Consider the following 22,207-nt stretch of genomic DNA (forward strand, 5'->3'; position numbering starts at 1 on the left):
AGATGAAGGCGCGACATACAGTCTGGGACGCACCATCTGTTCCGATTGGACGGAACCCTCCTCTCCCCGCATAGTTTATTTCTGTTTCTCTTTAATTTGTAATTCCATTAAATCGCTCTTAAAAAATTAGGGAGCCCTAATTTTGAAAAACTGATAACGGAATTCGACAACCGACATTATTTGAAATGTTTTGGTAAAAACTGCGTTGAAATCCGAGAGGTTATTTTCGAAATAACCACATCTAAACCGCGATTTTCCACGAAACTATATGGAAATCGAAACAATAAAATATGCCCCACATTAAGACACATCGGTTTACCACCAGTTCAAATTTCAAATTTTTTCGTCAAATAGTTTTGGAGAAAAAAAATCGCAAAGTAGACGAAGTTGCTGGCAATCTCAAAAATCGTGTCCTATTTTGATTTAACTCGCGATATAAGAAAGACAGCGGATCCGAAAATTTCCAAATTAACATGATATGATACGCAGAAATGTTCACTGATTTCAATAAACTTTACCGCAATTTTTTCCAGCGGTTACGAAGACATCGATCTCTAAAGTGAGGGGCCTTGACTTTTTGCACGGATAGTAGTACATAATGAGGAGGCACGCCATCTTGCTGTAGCCAAATTCTGGGATGTAGTGAATTTGGATCTTCTGCATTTGCAAGAATTGCAACTAAACTTGGAATTGATTCTAATTGAAGAAAATTGAAATACTGTGTTCACCGCCTATTGTTGCAATAAAGCCACACATTGACCTTTTGGGGATACTGTGTATTTCCCTCGGCTTTCCAATGAAGATTTTCAACTGCCCAATAACGGCAGTTTTGCTTATGGACGATGCCATTTAAACAAAATATTGCTTCATCAGAGAATAGAATGTTTTTAATAAATTCTGGATTTGCGTTACATAGTTCCGTCATTGTTTCGCAGAATTGTACGCGCCGATCAAAATCGTCATCGGAAAGCTCATGCACCAAGTGTACTTTGTAGGGGTGATATTTTTTTTAAGAAATCTTGATATTGTGCTTCTAGATGTATTTAAATTTGCATCAATATTGGAGATGTCTAAATGCGGATTTTCCTCTTCACTTAACAGGACATGCAATTGACGGTCTTCATTTTATGCCAATGGACGTCCGGTCTTAGGTTTATCTCGTACATGACCAAGTTCGCGAAATTTACTCTCAATTTGACTTATTGTCGGTAGTGATATTGGGGTACGGTTTGGATGATTTTCGTTAAACAACACACGGACTTCGTTATACGTTCGGACTCTATTTCCGAAACCAATCATCATAAGAATCTCGATTCTTTCAGTTTCAGTAAGCGTCATTATTACTTTTTTACTTAGCGAACAGTCAATAATTAAAAAATAACCAATAATAGATAATCAATAAGATCAAATAACAACAAAAAAATAACAACGAATAGCGATGAATAGCAACAAATAATAATGAATAACAACAATTAACACAAGAAACTCTACAATACTACTCAAAATAATCTTATTAACGCACAATAAATTGTTTCAAATCGAATTTTGACACTTGGAAATTTTAAATCAAAACAATTGGTTGCCATGGTTACGCACCGCTAATACTATTTTCTATATCAAATGAATGGGAAATAATGAAACTCTAAATTAATTTTTCTCCAAAATTTTCTTATGTAACCGATATTAATATTTATTGTACATAATTCAGAAAAATCCTCTTTCAAATTCGGAAATAAAAAATGGGGTGTTGTATTTAAAAAAAACTTCGATGATATAACTCGTTTAAAAATGGCGGAAAGAATTTAAAAGTATACACCAAAAAATTGCACAAAATTTGATTCTTTAGACCCGTTTCAGCGATTTTTTCATAAATTGTTTATAATAATTTTATCGAAGTTATCCGTTACTTTTGAAACGCACTGTATAAAATACCTTTTGTTTTCGAATATTTACTGATAAACCTACACGAATTAGCCCCCATTATGTAGCCCAATTAATATAGCCTCCAAAATCTCTGAAATTTCTTTCAAATTCATCTACAACGACTGCAAAAGAATACAAGAAAATAACAAAAAGGACGTTTTTTAGATGGTCATAACTTGTAAACGATGTACACGATTATCAACATCAATTTTTATTCTTAACAATATTGTTTTTACACCTTTGCTCTTAGATGCAGTGATGGCAAAACACTGAACACTGAAATGTACACAGTAATTTGTCATTTAAACATTTGGAATAAAATTTGTTTCATATGTATAGTATAAGAATGTTTATTGTGAAATAATTATTAACAAATAAAATAAATCCTTTTCTTAAATAACAACGTAACGTATAGAAATGCAAACTTTTTGTTATCTTATCAAACGCATAAGTACCTATATATTTTTACTGATACATCTCCAAAACAAATATTTTCTTTTGAAGTTCATTCAACACTTCTTCACAATTTTAGAATTGAAAATGTTCTCTCTGGAATAGCTGTGATTACTGGCAAGGTGCACAAAATTTTCAACAACGTATAAATATCAGGAAAGATAATCGAATCACAAATTGATAATGCATTTAAAGGAGAATTGGGAAATTCTTCTGGTAAACTATTGTAAAATCTTCTGTACTAAATTTTCAATTTTTTCTAGTGATGAAACTAAATATCCAAAGAATTATAATTGAAATCCATTCTACCAGTTGTCAATTTTGAAGTAGGTAAATAATTTAGAGTTTGATTTTGTACTTTTAAACTTCTTTTTATTTTATATAGAATTTAAGTCTAACTAGTTTCGGCCCTTGGCCATCTTCACAGACTATTTAAATCGGATTATTAGTTACTAATTCACAAAATTAAAGTTTCAAATGTTGTAAAATAAAATTAAGGACGAAGTGTTATAAGTTTACAGGTTAAAATCTAAGAAGGTTCTTAAATTTTAACCGTTGTCTAAGAATAGAATGAAAACTGATATTTTGCAATACTCTTCTGTAATTTCTGTTTCAAAATTCGCTCTATTTCTTTGACTAAGTACAAGTCTTTTCAGTTGTTGTTCAAATATATTCCACATCAACTGGAATATATTTCCTTCCAGAAATATATTAGGTTTGTTCGAGCAGCGGCAAAACCAATCTGCAAATTGAGAGACGCATGCGCAGTATGGTAACGGTGTTCGAGCAGTAAATAAATCCCGAATTCTGACTTTTTCGACTACCAGTAGTGTGTTCGATCAGAATTTAGGATTAGTTGGGTACTGGTTGGGTATAGTTTTTACAATTTGCTGACTTTCGAAAAATTGTTGACGGATTGTGTACTGTCATGCGCAGTGGATACTTTGCGAGTTTGTTGGTAATAAACGTAGCACGTCGAGAGGGCGACACAATCGATTTATATTTGTAAACACAATATCCGCTTTATTAATCTGTAATTGTTGTTAACACGTTCTCAAGTACCTAGTATAAATCAGAGTATAAATAATCATGTCCGATATTTCGTCGTCAAGTGAAGATGTGCCTTTAGTAAATTTTGAGTCAAGTGATGATGACCTAGAAGGTGAATTACTTGATACACCAGTGCGAATAAGGCCAAAAAATGAAGAGTACTTCGAAATAACAGTACAACAGTATAGCAACTCAGAATGTATGGAACATTTTCGTTTGAGTAGAGTAGTTGCTGAAGATCTAGCAAATCGATTTAAAGCCAGCCAGTATTATAATTATCAAGCCGGAGGAAATAGAAAATTAACAGAAAAACAATATATGTTAATATTTCTGTGGTTTGCTGGTCATCAGACGGCTTCTTTCCGAGATGTAGCTGATAGATTTAATATTAGTATAAGTTCCCTACAAACTGTAATCCAGCGAACAGTGTATTTTATAAGCAACCTATCAGACGAAGTAATACAATGGCCATATACAATGTTTAATACAATGTTTTCATATTTTTACTGTTCGAGCTGTGATAAATATCGTACTAGTTCGCAATTAATCGTTACGTGCGCATGCGCATTCATGAATGCACTAATTTGTCACAAACTAATACCTAATTCTCTGCTCGAACAAACCTATTATCAACATTGTTTCGAAGATTTTTTAGTTCATCTATGCAAGTTTCTGCAAGGGAAACTGCTTGAAACAAGTCGGTATTTATCATTTGAAGTAATTTTGACAAGGGTAGTTTGCATGCAAAAACGACTTCCATAACTAAAAGAGACAACATATATTCGGAAGAACATAAAGAATTTTTCAACGATGTTGCCCCAGATGACGATTCCCGATCTTTCCAAGTTTTCCAAGTATTTCATTACAACAATGGAGTCTTCTCGTTGAATGCATCGAGTGGGACACAGTTGTTTCAATTTGTCTCGTCTTGATGTGGAATTTTTCAACAATGTTGCCCCAGATGACGATTCCCGATCTTTCCAAGTTTATATGTCGTCTAGAGCAGAAACTACGGACTCTAAAAATAGAATCTTGTCGTTGAATCCATCGCGTGGGATACAGTTGTTTCAATTAACTCATAGATTTTTTCGGTTAAGACAGTTTGGCACTTTGGTGTATTAAAAAAATGTTATACAATTTCTATTATACCCATATAGTTTCCAATAGGAAATAATAAGAATAATGGGAAGCACAGTGAACATACAAGGTTGTCGGATATAGTTGTTTTAATATAGCTTGTATTCCATTAAATTTTCCACTCATTGGTGCAGCTTCATCATACCCCTGTCCACGAAAAATATTTAAATCAAGTGCCTACTTTTTAAATTCCTGAATTATTATATTGGCTAATGATTCACCTATGGTTGATGTAACCGGATCAAATTGCAGGAATGATTCATGAAAATTGTTATTTTTTATGTACCTTACACAGAGTGATAATTGTCATCGGCCAATACTGAAAAATATGTAGCTTCTTTTACATATAAAATAATTTTTCTTCATATTAAATTGTTACAAACAGTAGCTTCAGCTTATTGTTTCTTTCATATTCATGATTTCATTTTATTGTTTTTGATTTTTAATTTAATTGGAAAATTTGTATTATAAGGAATAGTATTTTGTCTATGGGGGGAGGGGCAACTGCCTCATTTGCCGCCCCCTTAATACGCCACTGCTCAGATGCATAAATATCGAAAAAAGCTCCAAAAGATTAAAATAAGATGAAATCGTGGTTTTACATCTTGTTATTAGTAGAGCAGGGTAATCGAAAAGTTAAAACGCATTTAATTAGCGAATTTTGATATCAGGCATTTCCACTTTCACGTTCATTGTAGATCATACTTTCAATCGAGATCCTAAAATTGATCAATTAATAAAGGAGATAATTGATTTGTTTGGTCAGTGTGTTTTAATCCTTAATATTTCGATACGGGTATTTCGACATTCGCATTAAGCCAGACCCAAGCTTTCAATTGAGACAAAAAACATTAAAATCCGTCAAACCGTTCTTTAGTTATAGTTAATTTAATCTAATTTACAGCATATAACATAGTGTCGTTCTGAGAGCTCTGAGCTGTACAAGATTAACGGGAAAGAATTGGGATCGGGCATTTTGTGATATCGATAGAAGAAACTATTGCGAACAGAATGACGTATAGAGCTTGATAATCAAGTACTCTTTTACGAGTTATGACCACCTAAAAAAGTTCATTATTATGTGTTTTCGTTATGTTTTGGTGTTTTAGCAGAATTTGAAAGAGATGAAAGAAGTTTCAAATGACATATTGTTCGTCAAAATTTGTTGAGAGATTTTCTTGTTATAATCAAAATATTATACTTGTAACATCCTATTAAATTGGGAGCTAGAAAAATTAGGGCTGACTTAGTCAAAATTTGCAATTATTGTGATCTTTATACAGCGATTCACATAAATAATCGGACATTAAGCCATACCATAAAAAAAGTGATTGTTTTAATAATAAAACAGCGAAAAGATTCTTTACGACATAACATAAATAAAATAAGAAAGTAAAACACATTAGGTAACATAGCAATCATCGGACAATACTTCAAAAACCAAAAATTTGTTTTTTTCCTCGTAATCTGCTAAACATTTGTGGCATATCATAAAACGTCATGTTATCACACACATACCGTTTTCACGGATTGCCGCGCCTGGAAAGCGGTTTGAGTGTCTAAGAAAAGTCGTACTGTTATGTTCTTCACCGCTCTCTCAAGAAGGATTTTAGCACCCATGTCAATAGCAAATATTTCCACCTGGAATACAGTACAGTACGTACCCAGGCTGTAAGCTTGCTTAATTCGGGGAGTCTGGCAGTATACTCTTGTTCCGACCCCTTCCGGTGTTTTTCCGATCTGCCTAAACCAGAGAATTTTCGTTTTCGATCCAGGACTGCCATTCAGGCAGTACAATTGTGGTATCAGGCATTAATCACTGATAGTGATCCCGCCAAATCTGATGGGTCTTCAATCTTTTGAATCTTTAAGAATATTAATCATCTTTTGATGTTGATCTCAATCGAATGCTTTTTCGCAATCTATTAGACTCGCATATTCGCCACAGTTTACATCCCATCTTTGGATTATATTGGTTTAGGAGCCCGAATTGACTGTTTGATATCATTTCTTCGCATTTTTTGTATCTTCGCACCAGCACATGGCTCATTAGACTAACATTCTTCGCACTTTTTGCTCCTGGATTTTTGGGCAACAAATTTTGATTGTAGACAGTTTTCCGGAATATAGACTTTGTTAAAAATTTCCGTGATTCAGATTATTCCTCATCCAGTAGTTTTAAGAATTCAGTCTAGCCCTACTGCTTTTTTATTTTTTATTTGTTTTATTGCTGTGTCTACATCAACTTTCAATATGTTTGGGCCTATTATTACTTCTTGGAAAGTCGAGTCGGATATAATTTCCACTTGCTTTTAATATCTTGTTTGTTTATAATTAATTTCCCATTTAAGTTCATGATTCTCATCTGGTGTCGTCTATTAAAAGCTTTCCGTTATCTCTTTCATTTTTTATGGAAGTTAGTTTTTTTAGCTGTCGTGTTTGATTTGTAGCATTTTTATTTCTGCACATCTTTCTGCTTCTTCTTTTTGTTTAACCTCCCTGATCCTTCTCCTGATCTAACAATAAGTCTGTTTCTTTTTGTATTCCTTTTTATTTCTTTTTTTGCACCATCTGGTTTAAGATATCGTTTGTTCTCAATGATTTCTTTTTCTTGTTTTTATATGCTTCTACTATCTTTTCAATTTCTCATTTATTGATTTCCTCTTGTATGACGTTTTCTTCTTTTATCTTTTCTTCTTTTATATTTTCATTAATGAAATGTAGGTGATTTCTTTGATTTTCTTTGAAGTTTTTTGCTCTACTAGGGGGTGTTAACAGGTGTCCAGTGATGGGCGCTGGGTAAATACCCGGCGGGTAGGTATTTCTAAAATGGGTATTTATCCGGGTATTTACCCCGGCCCAGGGTAAATACCCAAACAGTGGGTATAAAAGTGATACCAGTAAAAATATATCAGATATCAGATGACTTATATGAAATCAACGTGCATTCTTCACTGAATCCATACAGTGTTGAGTTAGCTGCTCTTTTCCTATTGGATTGAAAAGATGGGTGGTATTTCGGCCTTATTTTCTTTTAGTGTACCGACGTACGTCAAATTATTTTTCCAACAGATCAACTACTTGTATGGAAAAATACCAATTGTCAGCTGTAATATTACGATTGCTGTTAAAAATTGGTTTCGCTAAACGTAACACAGCTTGAGTAGGCTTTAGTAACCTCTTCTCTTCACCATTGAGGCCAAAACTATCAGAATCTTTTCCCGTATAGATGTATGCGTTATATAGATAACTGTTTCGTGCGTCGGTAAGGCACTGTATTTTGAGGCCGTACTTTGCCGGTTTATTAGGTATTTACACTTTGAAGCGGCACCTTCTTCGGAAGCTTACAAGCATTTCATCTACTATAGTAACAGACTGTCTAAGTCCATAAACATTTTGACAATTTTCTACAAATGTGTTGAAAATAAATGAAATTGCTGCAGCCGGATCGTTCTTCTTCCGCTCTTCCCTGTCCTGAGAATTGTAGAATCGTATAGCCGTCAAAAGAACAGCAAATCTCTTCTTACTCATGACTACTCTAAATATTTCTCTTCCACTTCCGTCCGTTGCGAATATACGGTCTATATTTTCATGACTCGAATTGAATATCGCCGTATATACTAGAAGCCCCAAAAATGCCTTCACCTCAGTGATATCTGCGTCTGTTACATAATGTCTGGATTGTACAGAATATCTCTCAGGAATTGAACTTAGTTTTTGGTTGGTGTGCTGTAGAATATGTTCTAACATTTTGTTATCGAAAAGCAAATTCCAGATTGGCAATGGATTCGCAGCATTACCGAGGATAATCCGATTCTAAAATCAAAAGTTACGTGCTTTTATATTATTAGATTATGCTTTCGGGTCCGAGATGAAGGTAAAACTTCTGACGTACACCATCTATACCGATTTTTGCCATATAAATACTTTTTGTTCACATTATCTACAATATTTACACTTTCATCTACGAAGTCCTCGCTAGCAGACTGTTTTGAATCGCTATCGTGCTCTAATTCAATTAAGTTGTCTTCCGATACGTTATCTATGTCACTGTCGCCGCTGTCTGTAGTATTTTCGTACCATTTTAAAAGAGCTTTATCAAAATCAGGATCGTCAAAACAAAAAAAAAGTTACACAACTGGACCGACGTAGTCTGAGAGACTATTATCGATATTTTACCCGTTATAACTTTTAAGCCGAGGTTTCAATCACGTAGTCTGCTGGACTACACAGGACCAGTTAAGGGTTAACAACACTGCTGAGGTGTCATATCATATTTAATTCCAGCTTTTTTCGATAGAAGATATACATTTTACAAATCGTCACCTAAGAATTGTTGTGAACCAAGTTTCTTACATCCACAAAGCAGTAATTTGGCTTTAAACGTTAGCAGATCGTTTTTCTTTCGTGGTTGTGACTATAGGCTGTCTAAATTCGTGTTAAGATTAGTGGTATCAAGTCCTATGTCACGTGGTAGCACGATCTGTATCATTGGTACAATACAATTGCACATAATAAAATTTTGTTTTGGACATGGTTCAAAATAATGATCAAGCGACGCAATGTTCACTCATTCCATTAAATCTGTTGATAGGTACTACAGGTACGGTAGTGATATCTGTGAATAACGTTTAACACCATTGTAATGCAATTTGACCACAAATATCATAAAATATATAAAATTACTTTATGTACCAACAAAGATTTTAAGTAAAATTTACCACGTTTACCTTATATTTTAAAATTATAAAATTATTACTAATATTATATTAATATTTATTACAGGAAACTGTTTCAATTCATTTTAAAATTCTCCACCATTTATTTTAGTCACGTCAATACCAACTTAAAGTTATCACAGTAAAAATATCTCTATTTAGTTACCAAACATTTTCGAGAATCCGGCATGGCTTCAATACTAAGATCTTCGAAATTTGCACGATATATAGCGGGATTTGCAAGAAATATCGTTGTAAATACACCCCGTGAATTTGACGGTAGCGTAATCAACAATTCGCAATGTTTTTGCGGCGCAATTCCTCGGTAGGTACCCGTTTTAGCGTTCATAACCTCAAAATGTTGTTTAATTAACCGGCTTACGAAAGTATTATGCAATAATATTTTTATGTATTACTAGATCGCTAGCCACACAGGCGGTCGCTCAACACGACCAAAACCTAGAACGTCGCTTACGTTCCCTTGATCAAGATGTACGCAGATCAGGTCGAATATCACGCCGAGACATCGAAGATGTCCTTGAGGAAATTCGGAGTTCCCGATCGGCCACAAGCTCCCAGTCTTTATTGGTTATTAGATGTTGTGGAAATCTAGTCCCTGAAGAGGTGCCAGAAATTCGTACAAAATTGGTCCAAGAAATTTGGAATACTCTAAAGAAATTAAATGTTCCTATGGATATCTCACATTATAATGCTTTATTGAGGGTTTATTTAGAAAACGAACATGAATTCTCACCAACAGAGTTCTTAACGGAACTTGAAAGCAAAGGCTTAGAACCTAATCGAGTTACTTATCAAAGATTGATCTCCCGTTATTGTCAAATTGGAGACATTGAAGGAGCTACAAAAATTTTGGAGTTTATGAGAGAAAAGCAACTTCCAGTTAATGAAAACGTGTTTAATGCTTTAATAATGGGTCACTCACAAAGTGGGTAAGTTCAAAATTTGTAAAGCTAAATACAGGTAACCCTCAGTTTACGCCGCAGATCTGTTCCTACAAACGCCGACGTAAAACGAACCTATATTTACAGTGAGGTATACATTGTATACATACTTATGTATAAGATTAGGTTGTACATACCTCAAAATTAAACTAATAATGTTGTTTTTTTAATATTACAATATTGAAAAACAACGTTAAATATAGTTAAAGTATATTAAATATATACTTAACTATATTTAAACTAAATATAATTAAGTTTATATTATATTATTGTATTTTATATTTTATTTAACTTTACTACATTTGTATTAAATATAGTTAAAGTTGAGTGATATAATAAACAATACATAAAATATAATTTTAAAAACGGGTTTTATGGCAAATTATAATTTCAAAATTTTCGATGTCTTATATTTTTTGGAAAAAACGTATCCAGCGTTGATTGCTTGGACTTTTTCATTGAGAATCTCAGTAAATGGTTGAGTGGATGCGATAAAGCCCCTTTTTATGCATAAAGTTCATTACTCAAACTTTCCATAGTTGAAAGAATACGCTTTAGATGGGCCGTTTTCATCACTTTTGAAATTTGTTCTTCGGTGTCTTCATCCCCTGACTGTTCAGGATCCAATTCTTTGTATAATTCTTCTCAGTCTTCTTTTAATAGGTTGACTGCGGAATTGAAAATTGTAGTATTGCACTGTGTGCGTTACCGGTCCCTGAGGACCGTTAACTCCTTTATCTCTCTGTGCGGTAACAGTCCTCGAGGACCGGTAATTACGTTATTGTTTATTTTTGCTTAACGTGCGCATTTTTGAACATTTAATCAGTCTGAATGGAGGTATAGTTACTAGATATCAACAACTACCTATGTTTATAACCGCATTAGTCTAACTCAATCCTAAATAAGTTTTTGAAATTGTCACAAAATTATAAATAAAGGGAACCAGAAGATTAAATAGAGTTTATTAGAAATACATACATAGCAGAAATGTTATTTTTTGTGGCTTATATTGAAACATGATTAACACATTCCTGGTTGTCCAGGGCAATCATTACAATAACTTGTTACTTTAGTTACCAAATTACTTGCTTCTTTGCTAGAATACGTTTCCCTCAAATTGTTGTAGCAACCTTGACACTGTCTTCTTCTTTTTTCCCTGGCCCTAATGGCTTTACAAATGTGTGCAAAACTCTTTTCGGTGTCTTCTCCCTGGTTTCGTGAGGAGTAAAAAAAAAACTAACTCATGCGCAAGCCTTGTTCTAAACTCGGTAATAGACTGTTTTGAAGAACTAATTTTATTATGTATAATCCATGAATTTACAACAAACGTTCCAAATAAAATCTCGAACGCCAGCTTTCTGTACCATTTCAAACTTCGACGTAACACTGAGTGGTATGACGACATTTGGTCGCTCAAATCGACCCCCTTTTTGGCTTTGTTATCATCACCTTGCCTGGTCCGCTTACCAGTGGGTATACAGGTTGCGGTATGTGTTGGATCTGTGCTCAGCATAAGAACAGGTCGCTTATCCATCCACTTAATAATTCTTAGGGGACCGTTCTGTGCACCATAAATATCTCCTTTTTTCATTTTGCTATGGAAACTTTTGGGTATACCTTTTCTGTTTGACCTTAGGGTCCCACAATAAATTACATTATGATTGAATAGCGACTTTGCTAAACCCAAGCTGGAGTAGAAATTGTCAGCATATAGATAATGTCCATGTTTATCTTCAAGACATTCTAAAAGGTCGTGCACTATTTGTTCAGAATGGCTTAGTTCTGGTGATGTTTTGTTTTTGCCGGTATAGACAATTATATTATTCGTATATCCATCCACGGTACGTAATTTGTACAATTTGATTCCGTAGGATGTGTTTTGTTCGGAATATATTGTTGAAAACACAGCCTGCCTAGAAAAGGAATCATGCTTTCATCAATAACTATCACCCTGCCTGGTGTTAAGACTTGCTTGAAATTTTTATTTGTTGCTTCTAATAGACTTCGTATTTTATATAGTCGATCATTTTTATCAGCAGTGTCGTTATTGCAAAAATGTATGCATCGCATTAATAAGAGAAATCTGTCCGGGAACATCGTGTTAGAAATAAACTCGTTACGGAACATAGAATCCTTTGACCAATAGAGATTCAAAGCAGGAAGAACGTTCAGCCCCATTACCAAGATAATTGAAAAATATCGTTTTATTTCTGCTTCGTCGCAATTTCGCTTTTGTCAAGAAACTCGGAGTCATCAGTGTCATCAGAATCAAATGCATCAATATTAGAATCATTTTCGTCATCACTAATAGCATCATTTGATGGTTTATTAGTTGTAATGTTTTTCGACGAACTAGGTGCTTCACACTGGCTAGGATAATCAACGGTATCAACATTTTTTTCCTGTCGAGTAACACACATGCTACTTTTGTTCTTGTCACTGTTAACCGTTTTTTTGTTAACATTTTCTAGCTCGCACTGGGCTAAAACCAAAATTTTCTTTGTACGTGACAACATTCTGTTACACACGAAAGAAGAGCCACTATACAACACGTTATAACACGTTTTACAATGAAAACAGCACCGGTCCCGGGGAATGGTACCGCACACAAGTAATATAGTATTAGGTCAGTGCGTTACCGGTCCTCCGCGACCGGAAAACATTATCATAGCCTACAAGTTTCTAGACAGAGCAATAAACCAAAACGTACATGTAAAATTCTAAGGAAAGCCATATTCACGAAAATACAACTTCCGCAAATTGCGAAAAATTTCGAATATACGCAACAGCAAGCCAATGAAGTAAACCACCGGTCCCCAAGGACCGGTAACGCAGTCAACCTATTAAGAGTGGTTGATCTTGGACTTCCAAATATTCTGTGAAATCTTGAGCAGTAACATCTTTCAATTCAAAATCACTTGCAAGTCTAGTAAAGTCTTCAATTAGATTCTCCTGTTGTGGTATTTCTTGAAAATCGTGCATTAATGCTGGCGGAAGATTACGCCAAACTCCATTTAAACATTTTACCGAAACTTCATTCCAAGCCGACTTTACATTATTAACGCATTTTAAAATATCGAAAGACCGCTAATAGTCTTTGACTGTAGCCATTTCCAAGAAAGTAGTGCGGAGATAGTATGCCTTAAAGGGTGCAATAACACCCTGATCCATGTGGCCGGTAATTTCAAACTTCCTAACACTGCTACGGTAAGAAATGTTCGCAATTTAATAGAGATTGTTTTTTAATAATCTGTTCCTTGTGAACCATGCTACTATAGAAGTCACAAATCAAACAACAAAAATCGTTAGTTTTGCAAAAAAAAAATTAGTTTGAGTTAAAGTTGAAAAAAAAGGAGTAGTGCAACACCCTTGGCAAGTTATTTTAAACGATAGCCTGTTTAGTCAAGATTCCAAAATGGTGTAACACTTGCCATTCTTCTTTTCCTAAAAAATATTATTGCCTGTTTTTCTGCAAAAAAAATTTAAAAAATTCATACTTTCGTATGTTATTTGTCTTTTCTCCAAAATAATTAAACATCTTCTCGTATTTTGGTATTGTCATTTTCTTTTACTGAAATAATGTATTTGTATTAATGCACTACTATATTTTATTGAAATAAATGATTGACTGATTCAAAATCTGCAGAGAAATGTGGTTTCAACAAGATGGTTGCCCAGCTCATTATGCTTGTCCTGTACGGGATTGAATACAGAATATCCCGAAAGATGGATTGAGCGCATTGGTTCGATTACGTAGCCTCCTCATTCTCTGGGAAAAAATCAAGGGGATTTAACCCTTGATTTTTTTTCATTAGGATTGCATAAAAGAAACTGTATTAAAAACCGATTGAAAATGTTGCCGAACTGCGCCACTATATTTATACAGCAGCAGAAAAAAATAAATGCAAAGAGATTTGCACAACTAGTAGATCTTTTCTGCGACGATGCAGAGCCTGTATTAATACCGACGGAAAACAATTTGAGCATTTGGGGTTTTGCCGTGCGTCTTTTTTTTGTACTTTAATATATAAACCATGTGCGACTTCGGCTTCCCTAAGAAGTTACACTCCTTCAAAAATGGCGGAAAATTTTGGTATAATTTTTTTTTCTCCAAAACCATAAACGCTAGGAAAATTAAATTTGGGGAATATGTTTAACTCATAATAGGGCATGTTTTGGCCCTATTTGTACTTTCAACCTAAACTACTAAACGTATTCTCATTGAATTTATGCCTATATTTTTTTTATGATGATGATAAATACATTGGAAAAATTTCAGTTAGATAGATAAAACTATTCTAAAAGTTTTTTGTCTCTGAAGTTCTTCTAAAATTTAATAATTTCTGAGAAAAAAAATAATTATGCAAACTAAAACACTAACTGTAAAGCTGTAGGGTTGTTAATCAAAAGTTGGAATGAATTTTAAATGAAAAAATCTTAGTAGGCTTTGCAATCTTTGTCAGAAATATTTTTGACGTTTAAATGTCAGAGGTTTTCTTACTATTATTGTTTTATTTCAAATTTTGAAACGTCGAGTGAACGAGCGTAAATGCGATAGAATTTTATTCAAAAATTAATTTGAAAAACAATAATAATTAATTTAGTCGTATATATAAAACACCTCTTCTCATTGTCAGTGGGAATTTGTTTTATTTTGTATAAAATTAAAACATTATTTCTTCGACTTTTCGAGCTTTATAATGCTCATTATCAAGAAATTATTATCCTCTTAGCGCAATCTTACATTGTAAATTTTATTCTAATGATATCACGTGTCGCTGACTGCAAAATCGATAATTTTGGATAATTTTTTTTATACGACTAAAAAAATTTGAATCTCTGTAAAACAAAAATTTCTATATTAATAATAATTAAGAAAAGCATTGACATTTAAACGTCAAAAATATTTTTGACAAAGATTGCAAAGCCTGCCAAGATTTTTTTATTTAAAATTTATTCCAACTTTTGATCGCTTGTATTTGCTTTATTATTTTTTATTATTTTTTTATTATGTAAAGGGGGTGGTTACGTTTAGTAGTTTAGTAGGGTACGTTGAAAGTACAAATAGGGTCAAAACGTGCCCTATTATGAGTTAAACATATTTCTCAAATTTCATTTTCCTAGCGTTTATGATTTTTGAGAAAAACAAATTAAACCAAAATTTTTCGCCATTTTTGAAGGGGCGTAGCTCCGCAGGCGAGTCGAAATCGGTCATAGTTTATATAAGAAAGTACCCTTAAAATTGCCTAAAGAATTACCCCCTGAAGTTTGGGCACGTCATTCAGATACACCCTGTATAAGGTATACTTAATAAACCAGTAATAATGTACAGAAACTACAATTGTCATAATTTTCATTTCTAAACTGATTATAATATACTGGTAAATGGATTACACAATCAACATTGACCATATTTATAATAGTATATTAAAAAAAAAAGTTTCGTAAGACACGTTTGAAATGCACGAATTCACGTTGAAGTTTTTTAATGAATGAGTGCGATGATGAGTCTGATGAAACGTGTTTTTTATGCTATTTTTTGTAATTCGCGTTTTTATCCTTTTTTTTTTCTCAAAAATAAAATAAATTTTTACAATGTAGGGAAATAGGTATGTAGCAGTTGGTAACACCGTAACACTTGAAAATAGAAATTTGAATTGACAATGAGAAACTGTCAAAACACAAAATATATTCACCTGACAAAAATGTTTCATGTACACCTCCCAAAATAAGAGAAATTGCTCAGAGATCAATAATCAAATGATCATTGTGGATTTCGATGCTAAGAACGTCTTTAAACATCCATAGACAAACATTGTCACATTGACAACTAGAAAAATTAATGACCCAATGTCACCAACTTGAACTGTTTCCATAAAATGTTACTGTTAACATTTATTTCAATGTATTATCAAATTATCAGTTTTAGTGTTTAAAATTAATAGCAGTTTAGGTTGCATAAAGTACTCAATTTTATTTTTAAATTTGGTTAAATCGAGAACCATTTTTTGTGTTCTCAAAAAGGTATAAAAGAGCCTCGACATTTTTAAGTCATACCAGTAATATAGCAAAACTCCGCAAATTTCACAAATTGTTAAACATCTTAATCAACTCCTTATAAACAAGTGTAAAATAAAGAATAATTTAAATACAATAAAAGAAGTGTGTTTGAATCAGCGCATTCCAGAAAAATTAAGTAACAGTTACTAAAATCTCATTACAGCATCGGATGCTGTAAGGAGTCTCATTACAGCACCCGTTTGAGTACTGTTATAGCTTTCATTACCATCGCGAATTACAAAAATTCTTTTAACCTTAATTCGATAAAACTAATATTTTTTTTTGGAAAACTAGCGACTTTTGTTGTTTGATTTGTGACTTCTATAGTAGCATGGTTAATAAGGATTCCATTATTAAAAAAATCACTATTCAGTCGCGGACCCTAGTACCTAAAGATATGATGTATGGGAACGATTTTTAACATTTTCAAAAATATGTTTGTTACCACTTAACTAAGAGACATAGAATTTTTTTCTTATTCTTACCAGAACAGGGATTGGTTGGCCTCTTGCCCGGTACCCGCTTGACGATGAGTTTCGGGACACTGTATGTGTAGATACCTAAATTTTTATTTTAACATTTTTATTTATTTCAATATTATTTTAAAAACATAATACATACCCAACAATCAGTAAATACATAACCACTAAAGCCAACTAGATTGTACAACGAAAATCGGTCTAATATAGATAGGGGGAAAGACCGATCGAGACATCTGCAAACTGCGTAGCGGCGTAAATTGAGCCGGCGTAAACCGACGGCTACCTGTATGTAATATCAAAATTATATTATAATTATATTAATTTAGTGATATGGAATCAGCTAAAGGCATTTTAAATGTAATGACACAGGCTGGATTGGAACCGAGTGCAGATACGTACACAACTCTCCTGTGTGGTTATGCCGCTAAAGGTGATATGGATGCGATTAAAAAAACAGTTGATGAATGCGCCCAAAAAGACGTTCATTTACTCGATAAAGATTTCTTGGATATTGTGTACTCGTTAGCAAGTAACGGACATGGAAAATATGTTCCTCAAATTTTAGAAAATACAAAACGTCAAATCGGTTATAGTCAAGACGCGATTAATCTAATTTTACGATTAATTAATAAAGGGCAAGTAGATGTCGCTTATGCAGTGTTAAAAACAATTCCGAGAGGGAGTAATGAAGACGGTGATTTAATGCCATTGGGTGCTTTTTTCATTAAACAATTAGTAAAAGCTAATCATCCATTTGAAACGATTGTAAAATACAGTGAAGTCTTAAAGAATGAGGGTTTTTATGAAAAAGGGTTATTATTAGCTACAGAAGTTGGATTAGAATCAGGAAATGAAAACTTAGCTTTTCCGTTGATGGATGAACTCCAAAAAAATGGAACTCCAATTAGGCAACACTTTTTTTGGCCACTTTTAGCGGCTCAAAATAATGATAACACCGGAAATGGAATCATAAGGGTTTTATCTCAAATGAGTAAATATAACCTCGCTCCGACTAGCGAAACGATTCGAGATTACGTTATCCCAAACATGCAAGGTAAAAGTAGCGATGTTATTGCAAAATTACGCGAAGCTAACATCTCAGTGGGACAATCTGCCGCTAGTTTGGTACAAAGATTAATTCAAAAACAAGATTTGAAAGAAGCTGCTTTAATCATTTCAACAATACCGGCTTATCACACTCCGGAATTAATCAGGCGATTACTTACAAATGCGTTCTATGCAACCGAAGACGTCGATTCTTATGTCACAATTATACGATACGTCGTTGAGTACAGCGATAGGCTCGATTCACTTCGAGGACCAAAAGAAGAAAAAATAGATATTTTAGGATCCTTTATCATTGATTTAAGTTCATTTAGAAAGTTCCCAGAAATCGTTGAAAAAGTTTGCGATAAGTTACTTTCGTATGGTTTAAGTTTACCAACAAAAGCAGCCGAAAGAATCCAAGAAAAACTCGGCGAAAACATGACATCTAAGACAAACGATTTACTAGAAAAATTAACTTCCGGCGAATTAAAACCGATTCCTATAACAAAATCGAAATTACCCGCTTATACCCCATACAATCAAATGAATATTCCACAACTTGAACAATTAATTAAAAATTTAGACGCAAAGAAACAAGATACGAAAGGTTTTAAAAGGCATTTATTAACGTTATATTATCAAGCGAAAGAACTTGAAAAAATGGAGTCTTTGACAAAGAATCTTTCTGAAGATCCAGAATTTAAATATACATCAGGAATTTATGCCCAAATGATGGATGTTTACTCATATCATAATAAACCGGAGGAAGCAAAGAATTGTATGAAGAAAATGCAAGAATTAGAACCTGATCGTGCAATTGATGACTCAAAAATACTTCGATACTCACTTTGTTTAATTAAATCCGATCAATTCGATAAAGCAATTGAAGTATTAACCGACCCAAATTTAAAACGACGAAATGAACAAAAATCTGTTGGTTATAATGGACTATGCTGGACGATTTTAAATCATCTCGCCGAAGCTGGACAAGCCGAAAAGTTACAAAAACTTTTTAACGTTTTGCATCAAAATAATTACATTGAAGTTAATAATATTTTATTGGGATCTTTAGTTAAAGTACATATTATTAATAAAGATCTTGATAAAGCGTTGGAAGCTTTCGAATGGTGCGCTTCACAATTTAAAGCCACACCATGGAAAGGTGAATTAACTTGCCAATTAATCCAAATTGAAGACGCCGAAAGATTACAAAGAGTCACCGATTTAAGTACATCAGTTCACGGAGAAATCAACAGTTTATATGATTTAGTTTTTGCTTTCGTTGAATGTGGTCGAATTCGTCAAGCGAGAAAAATTTTAGAAACCCCCGGATTACAAAACAGACCTCAAAAAATTCAAAACGTTTGTGAAAGATACCAAGTTGAAGGGTTAGTTAAACCATTGGAAGGGTTAAAAGATGCAACTAAAGATTTGAGTCACATCGATCGATCTAATATTTACTATCAACTTCTTTTAAGTTATATAAAACAAGAGGAAACCGAAAAAGCTATTGGGTTATGGACCCAAATGCAAGAAGAAGACATTTTAGCATCAGATAAATTTTTACATGTCCTTGGAAATTATTTAAAACAAAAAAATTTAAATGTACCTTTTGCTATACCTCAACAAGAAGAAACAAATGTTGTTAAACAGGAAAGAACTTCAACAACCTCTGTTACTAAACGGATTAAAAAGGATGTTATTAATTTTCGACAACAAATTAATTCAGGAAATGTAACTGAAGCTTTTAACATTTATAAGCAAACGAAAGAATCTCTTTCTCTTAACGATTTATCAGCTTTGTTAGAGAAATTGGTGCAACAAGATCATTTATCAGATGCCAATAAACTATGTATGGATATGTTGGAAAAACAACAAATTCCTTTACCAAGAGTATTTCGTTATTTTCTAAATAAGTTGGCCGGAAATGGTGAGGTGGAAACTTTGGAGAAAATTGGCTCCAAACTTGATCAAGAGATGAAAAAGATTGTATCTTTAGATAACAGGATTTGTCATGCGAATTTAGTTGCGGGAAAAGCTGAGGATTATTTGAATATGTTAGAGAAGGAAATTGATCAAGCAACTCCGGAGAGTTTAGCGCAAATTTCTGAGAAATTTCCTAGAGGTGGAGCTGTCGGAATTTTGGAAAAACATCCAGAACTAACAGAAAAATGTAAGTTTTTTTTTAATTTTTCCAATTACATCCATTATTTTTTTTTTATAAATTTTAGATGAACAAATAGCACAAAAATATTCCAAACATAAAATTATAGCACCTTATAACGTTCTTTGGGCACAGTACTTTATAAAAGGTAATGATGAGAAAGCTGAACAAATTTGGAAAGATTATTTACAAGGCGCCCCAAGAATAATGTTCCAAAGAGTAGTTCAGGCAGCTAGAGATAATCAAGATGTAGTATTAATTAAAAAATTAATTGATCACTTAAAAACGAGCAAAGTAACGGAAGGAGCTTTAGGGAATGCATACAGTTGTCTTTTGGATGTGGTGGTTGCGAAAGGAGATAAAGATGAAGTGATATCGACGTTTGAGGCAACTGTTAAAGAAATTCCGATTGAATCGATAAATAGAACAGCTGTTTTGAGGGTAAAAGATATTTATACAAGTCAAGAAAAGCCGTTTATTCATAAAATACCTTTGAAAAGTAAAGGTAATATTAGTAGTTCACAAGAAGACCAAAAACGATAAATAATTTGAATATTAGTTTAAGTTAGATTGTAAATGTTATTTTATAATTAAAAATAAAAACTTATTTGAAAGTCGAAAAAGGATATGTTTTGAAATAATTAACAATAATTTTAGGGAAAGGATGATCTAAACTGATGTCATGTTTAGATTGCACCATTTTTTTTTACTTATAATCGTCTACTGAAAGCAGCGCGCGCAGCTTTAGGCCTTCTGCACACGGATCTGCTCATCATAGACGCGTATTAAACACGATTGTAAGGAAGCGTACGGTTCAGTGCATGTCACGTATTTCTAAACGAAAATCTGCAGATGACGATGCAGCGTCGCGATTTCGTCCACCACAGACCTTCTGCACACGGAGCTGGTCATCATAGACGCGTATTAGACACGATTGTAGGAAGACGTACGCTTCATTGCATCTCACGTGTTTTTAAATGAAAACCTGCACATGGCGACGCATCGTCGCGATCTGGTTTGAACATGCAAGCTGCATAGCGGCCGGCGTACAGCAGTGTTGGTCGCTTAGCGTAGAGGTAACGCCGTATAAATAAAATAATAAGTCAAAATGGAAGATAAAAGCGATCAAACGGTGAAATTTGTTTAGTTAATTGAAAATTATCAGTGTTTATATAATCATACATTAGCTGAACACTAGAAAAGATGCACCGGAGGAATAAACGGCAACAAAGCCATCATATCCTGTTTTTTAAACTCCCCTATAGGTCTTATGTTAGTATAAAGTTTAACGTACGGTACGTTCTTTAAAGAAATAGGCCTTCCCTTTCTGCCAGTTGGCTTTATATGCTTAGGACATCAAACTCTATCATGACCTCTAATGTTTCCTTATACATTATTTTATAAGGACTCCCTTTCTGTATTCTAATCCACTGAATTTTCAACCAGTTTATACGTTTATTTTCAATATTGATTTTTCTGTTACTAACATTCCTGTTTAAATTTTCAGTAGAAAAAAAACATGTTTATTCATTGTACTTATTATAAATTTTTTTTTTATTTCTACTATTTGTCATAATTTCATACCAGTTTTCTGGAACGTAGATGACTTTTCCTTTTGCTGCAAGCTCTACACTGCCAAAATCAGAATCGTTAGGCAAAAACGATTGGCCCGGTACCAAAAACTTCTGGTCTATGACCTCGATGTTAGTTTCATCACTTTGAATAAATCTCATTAATGCCAAACACATATGAATGTTTCGATTTTGTCCTCCGCATGTATCGCTGTAAACAGTGACTTTCTTTTTATTGTTAGCATAAACTTTTAAGTGCTTTAATAGGCATGACGATATTTCTTGTGAGCCTCTTCCGGCAACTGTCTCATTCCATACGTAGAAAAACCCGGAATCCTTTGCAAAATCATGAACCCCAAAATTGTAGCAGTAAAGATTTCTTTTGTAATAAGCATCAGAAACCGTTAAAACTGGGAATAGTAAGGATTTTTGCAAATCTATACTACAGCATAACATTCTTGATTGATTTTAACAATTTCAGCGTCATCTTTCATACAACTTCTAGCTAACTCAGCTTTCTTCAGATGAAATTCATGATCTCTATCGAGTACCGTCTTATCTTCCTGATTCAAATCTGGGTTAGATATTTTAATTTTGTAAATATCACACCTTTTACATGTATCCTTTTTCGGGCTATAGA

General features: G+C 33.5%; 1 protein-coding gene across 1 annotated transcript; it reads left to right on the forward strand.

The window, feature by feature from the left end:
• Window positions 1-9,425: 9,425 nt before the first annotated feature.
• Window positions 9,426-20,619, forward strand: LOC111422117 (bicoid stability factor). The gene is made up of 4 exons (XM_023055330.2): window positions 9,426-9,606; window positions 9,701-10,231; window positions 17,112-20,005; window positions 20,064-20,619. Exons 1-4 carry the CDS (start codon window positions 9,470-9,472, stop codon window positions 20,537-20,539), a joined length of 4,038 nt encoding a protein of 1,345 aa, XP_022911098.2. The 5' UTR covers window positions 9,426-9,469; the 3' UTR covers window positions 20,540-20,619.
• The last annotated feature ends 1,588 nt before the right edge of the window (window positions 20,620-22,207 follow it).

This window comes from Onthophagus taurus, chromosome 11, assembly GCF_036711975.1.
Source record: "Onthophagus taurus isolate NC chromosome 11, IU_Otau_3.0, whole genome shotgun sequence".
Classification (NCBI taxonomy): domain Eukaryota; kingdom Metazoa; phylum Arthropoda; class Insecta; order Coleoptera; family Scarabaeidae; genus Onthophagus; species Onthophagus taurus.

Excerpts from the sequence above, each read along its gene's own strand:
- LOC111422117 (XM_023055330.2), top strand. The coding sequence starts at position 9,470 with ATGGCTTCAATACTAAGATCTTCGAAATTTGCACGATATATAGCGGGA. Across the intron at positions 9,607-9,700 it reads TTTTGCGGCGCAATTCCTCG|ATCGCTAGCCACACAGGCGG; the intron begins GTAGGTACCCGT and ends ATGTATTACTAG. Across the intron at positions 20,006-20,063 it reads TCCAGAACTAACAGAAAAAT|ATGAACAAATAGCACAAAAA; the intron begins GTAAGTTTTTTT and ends TATAAATTTTAG.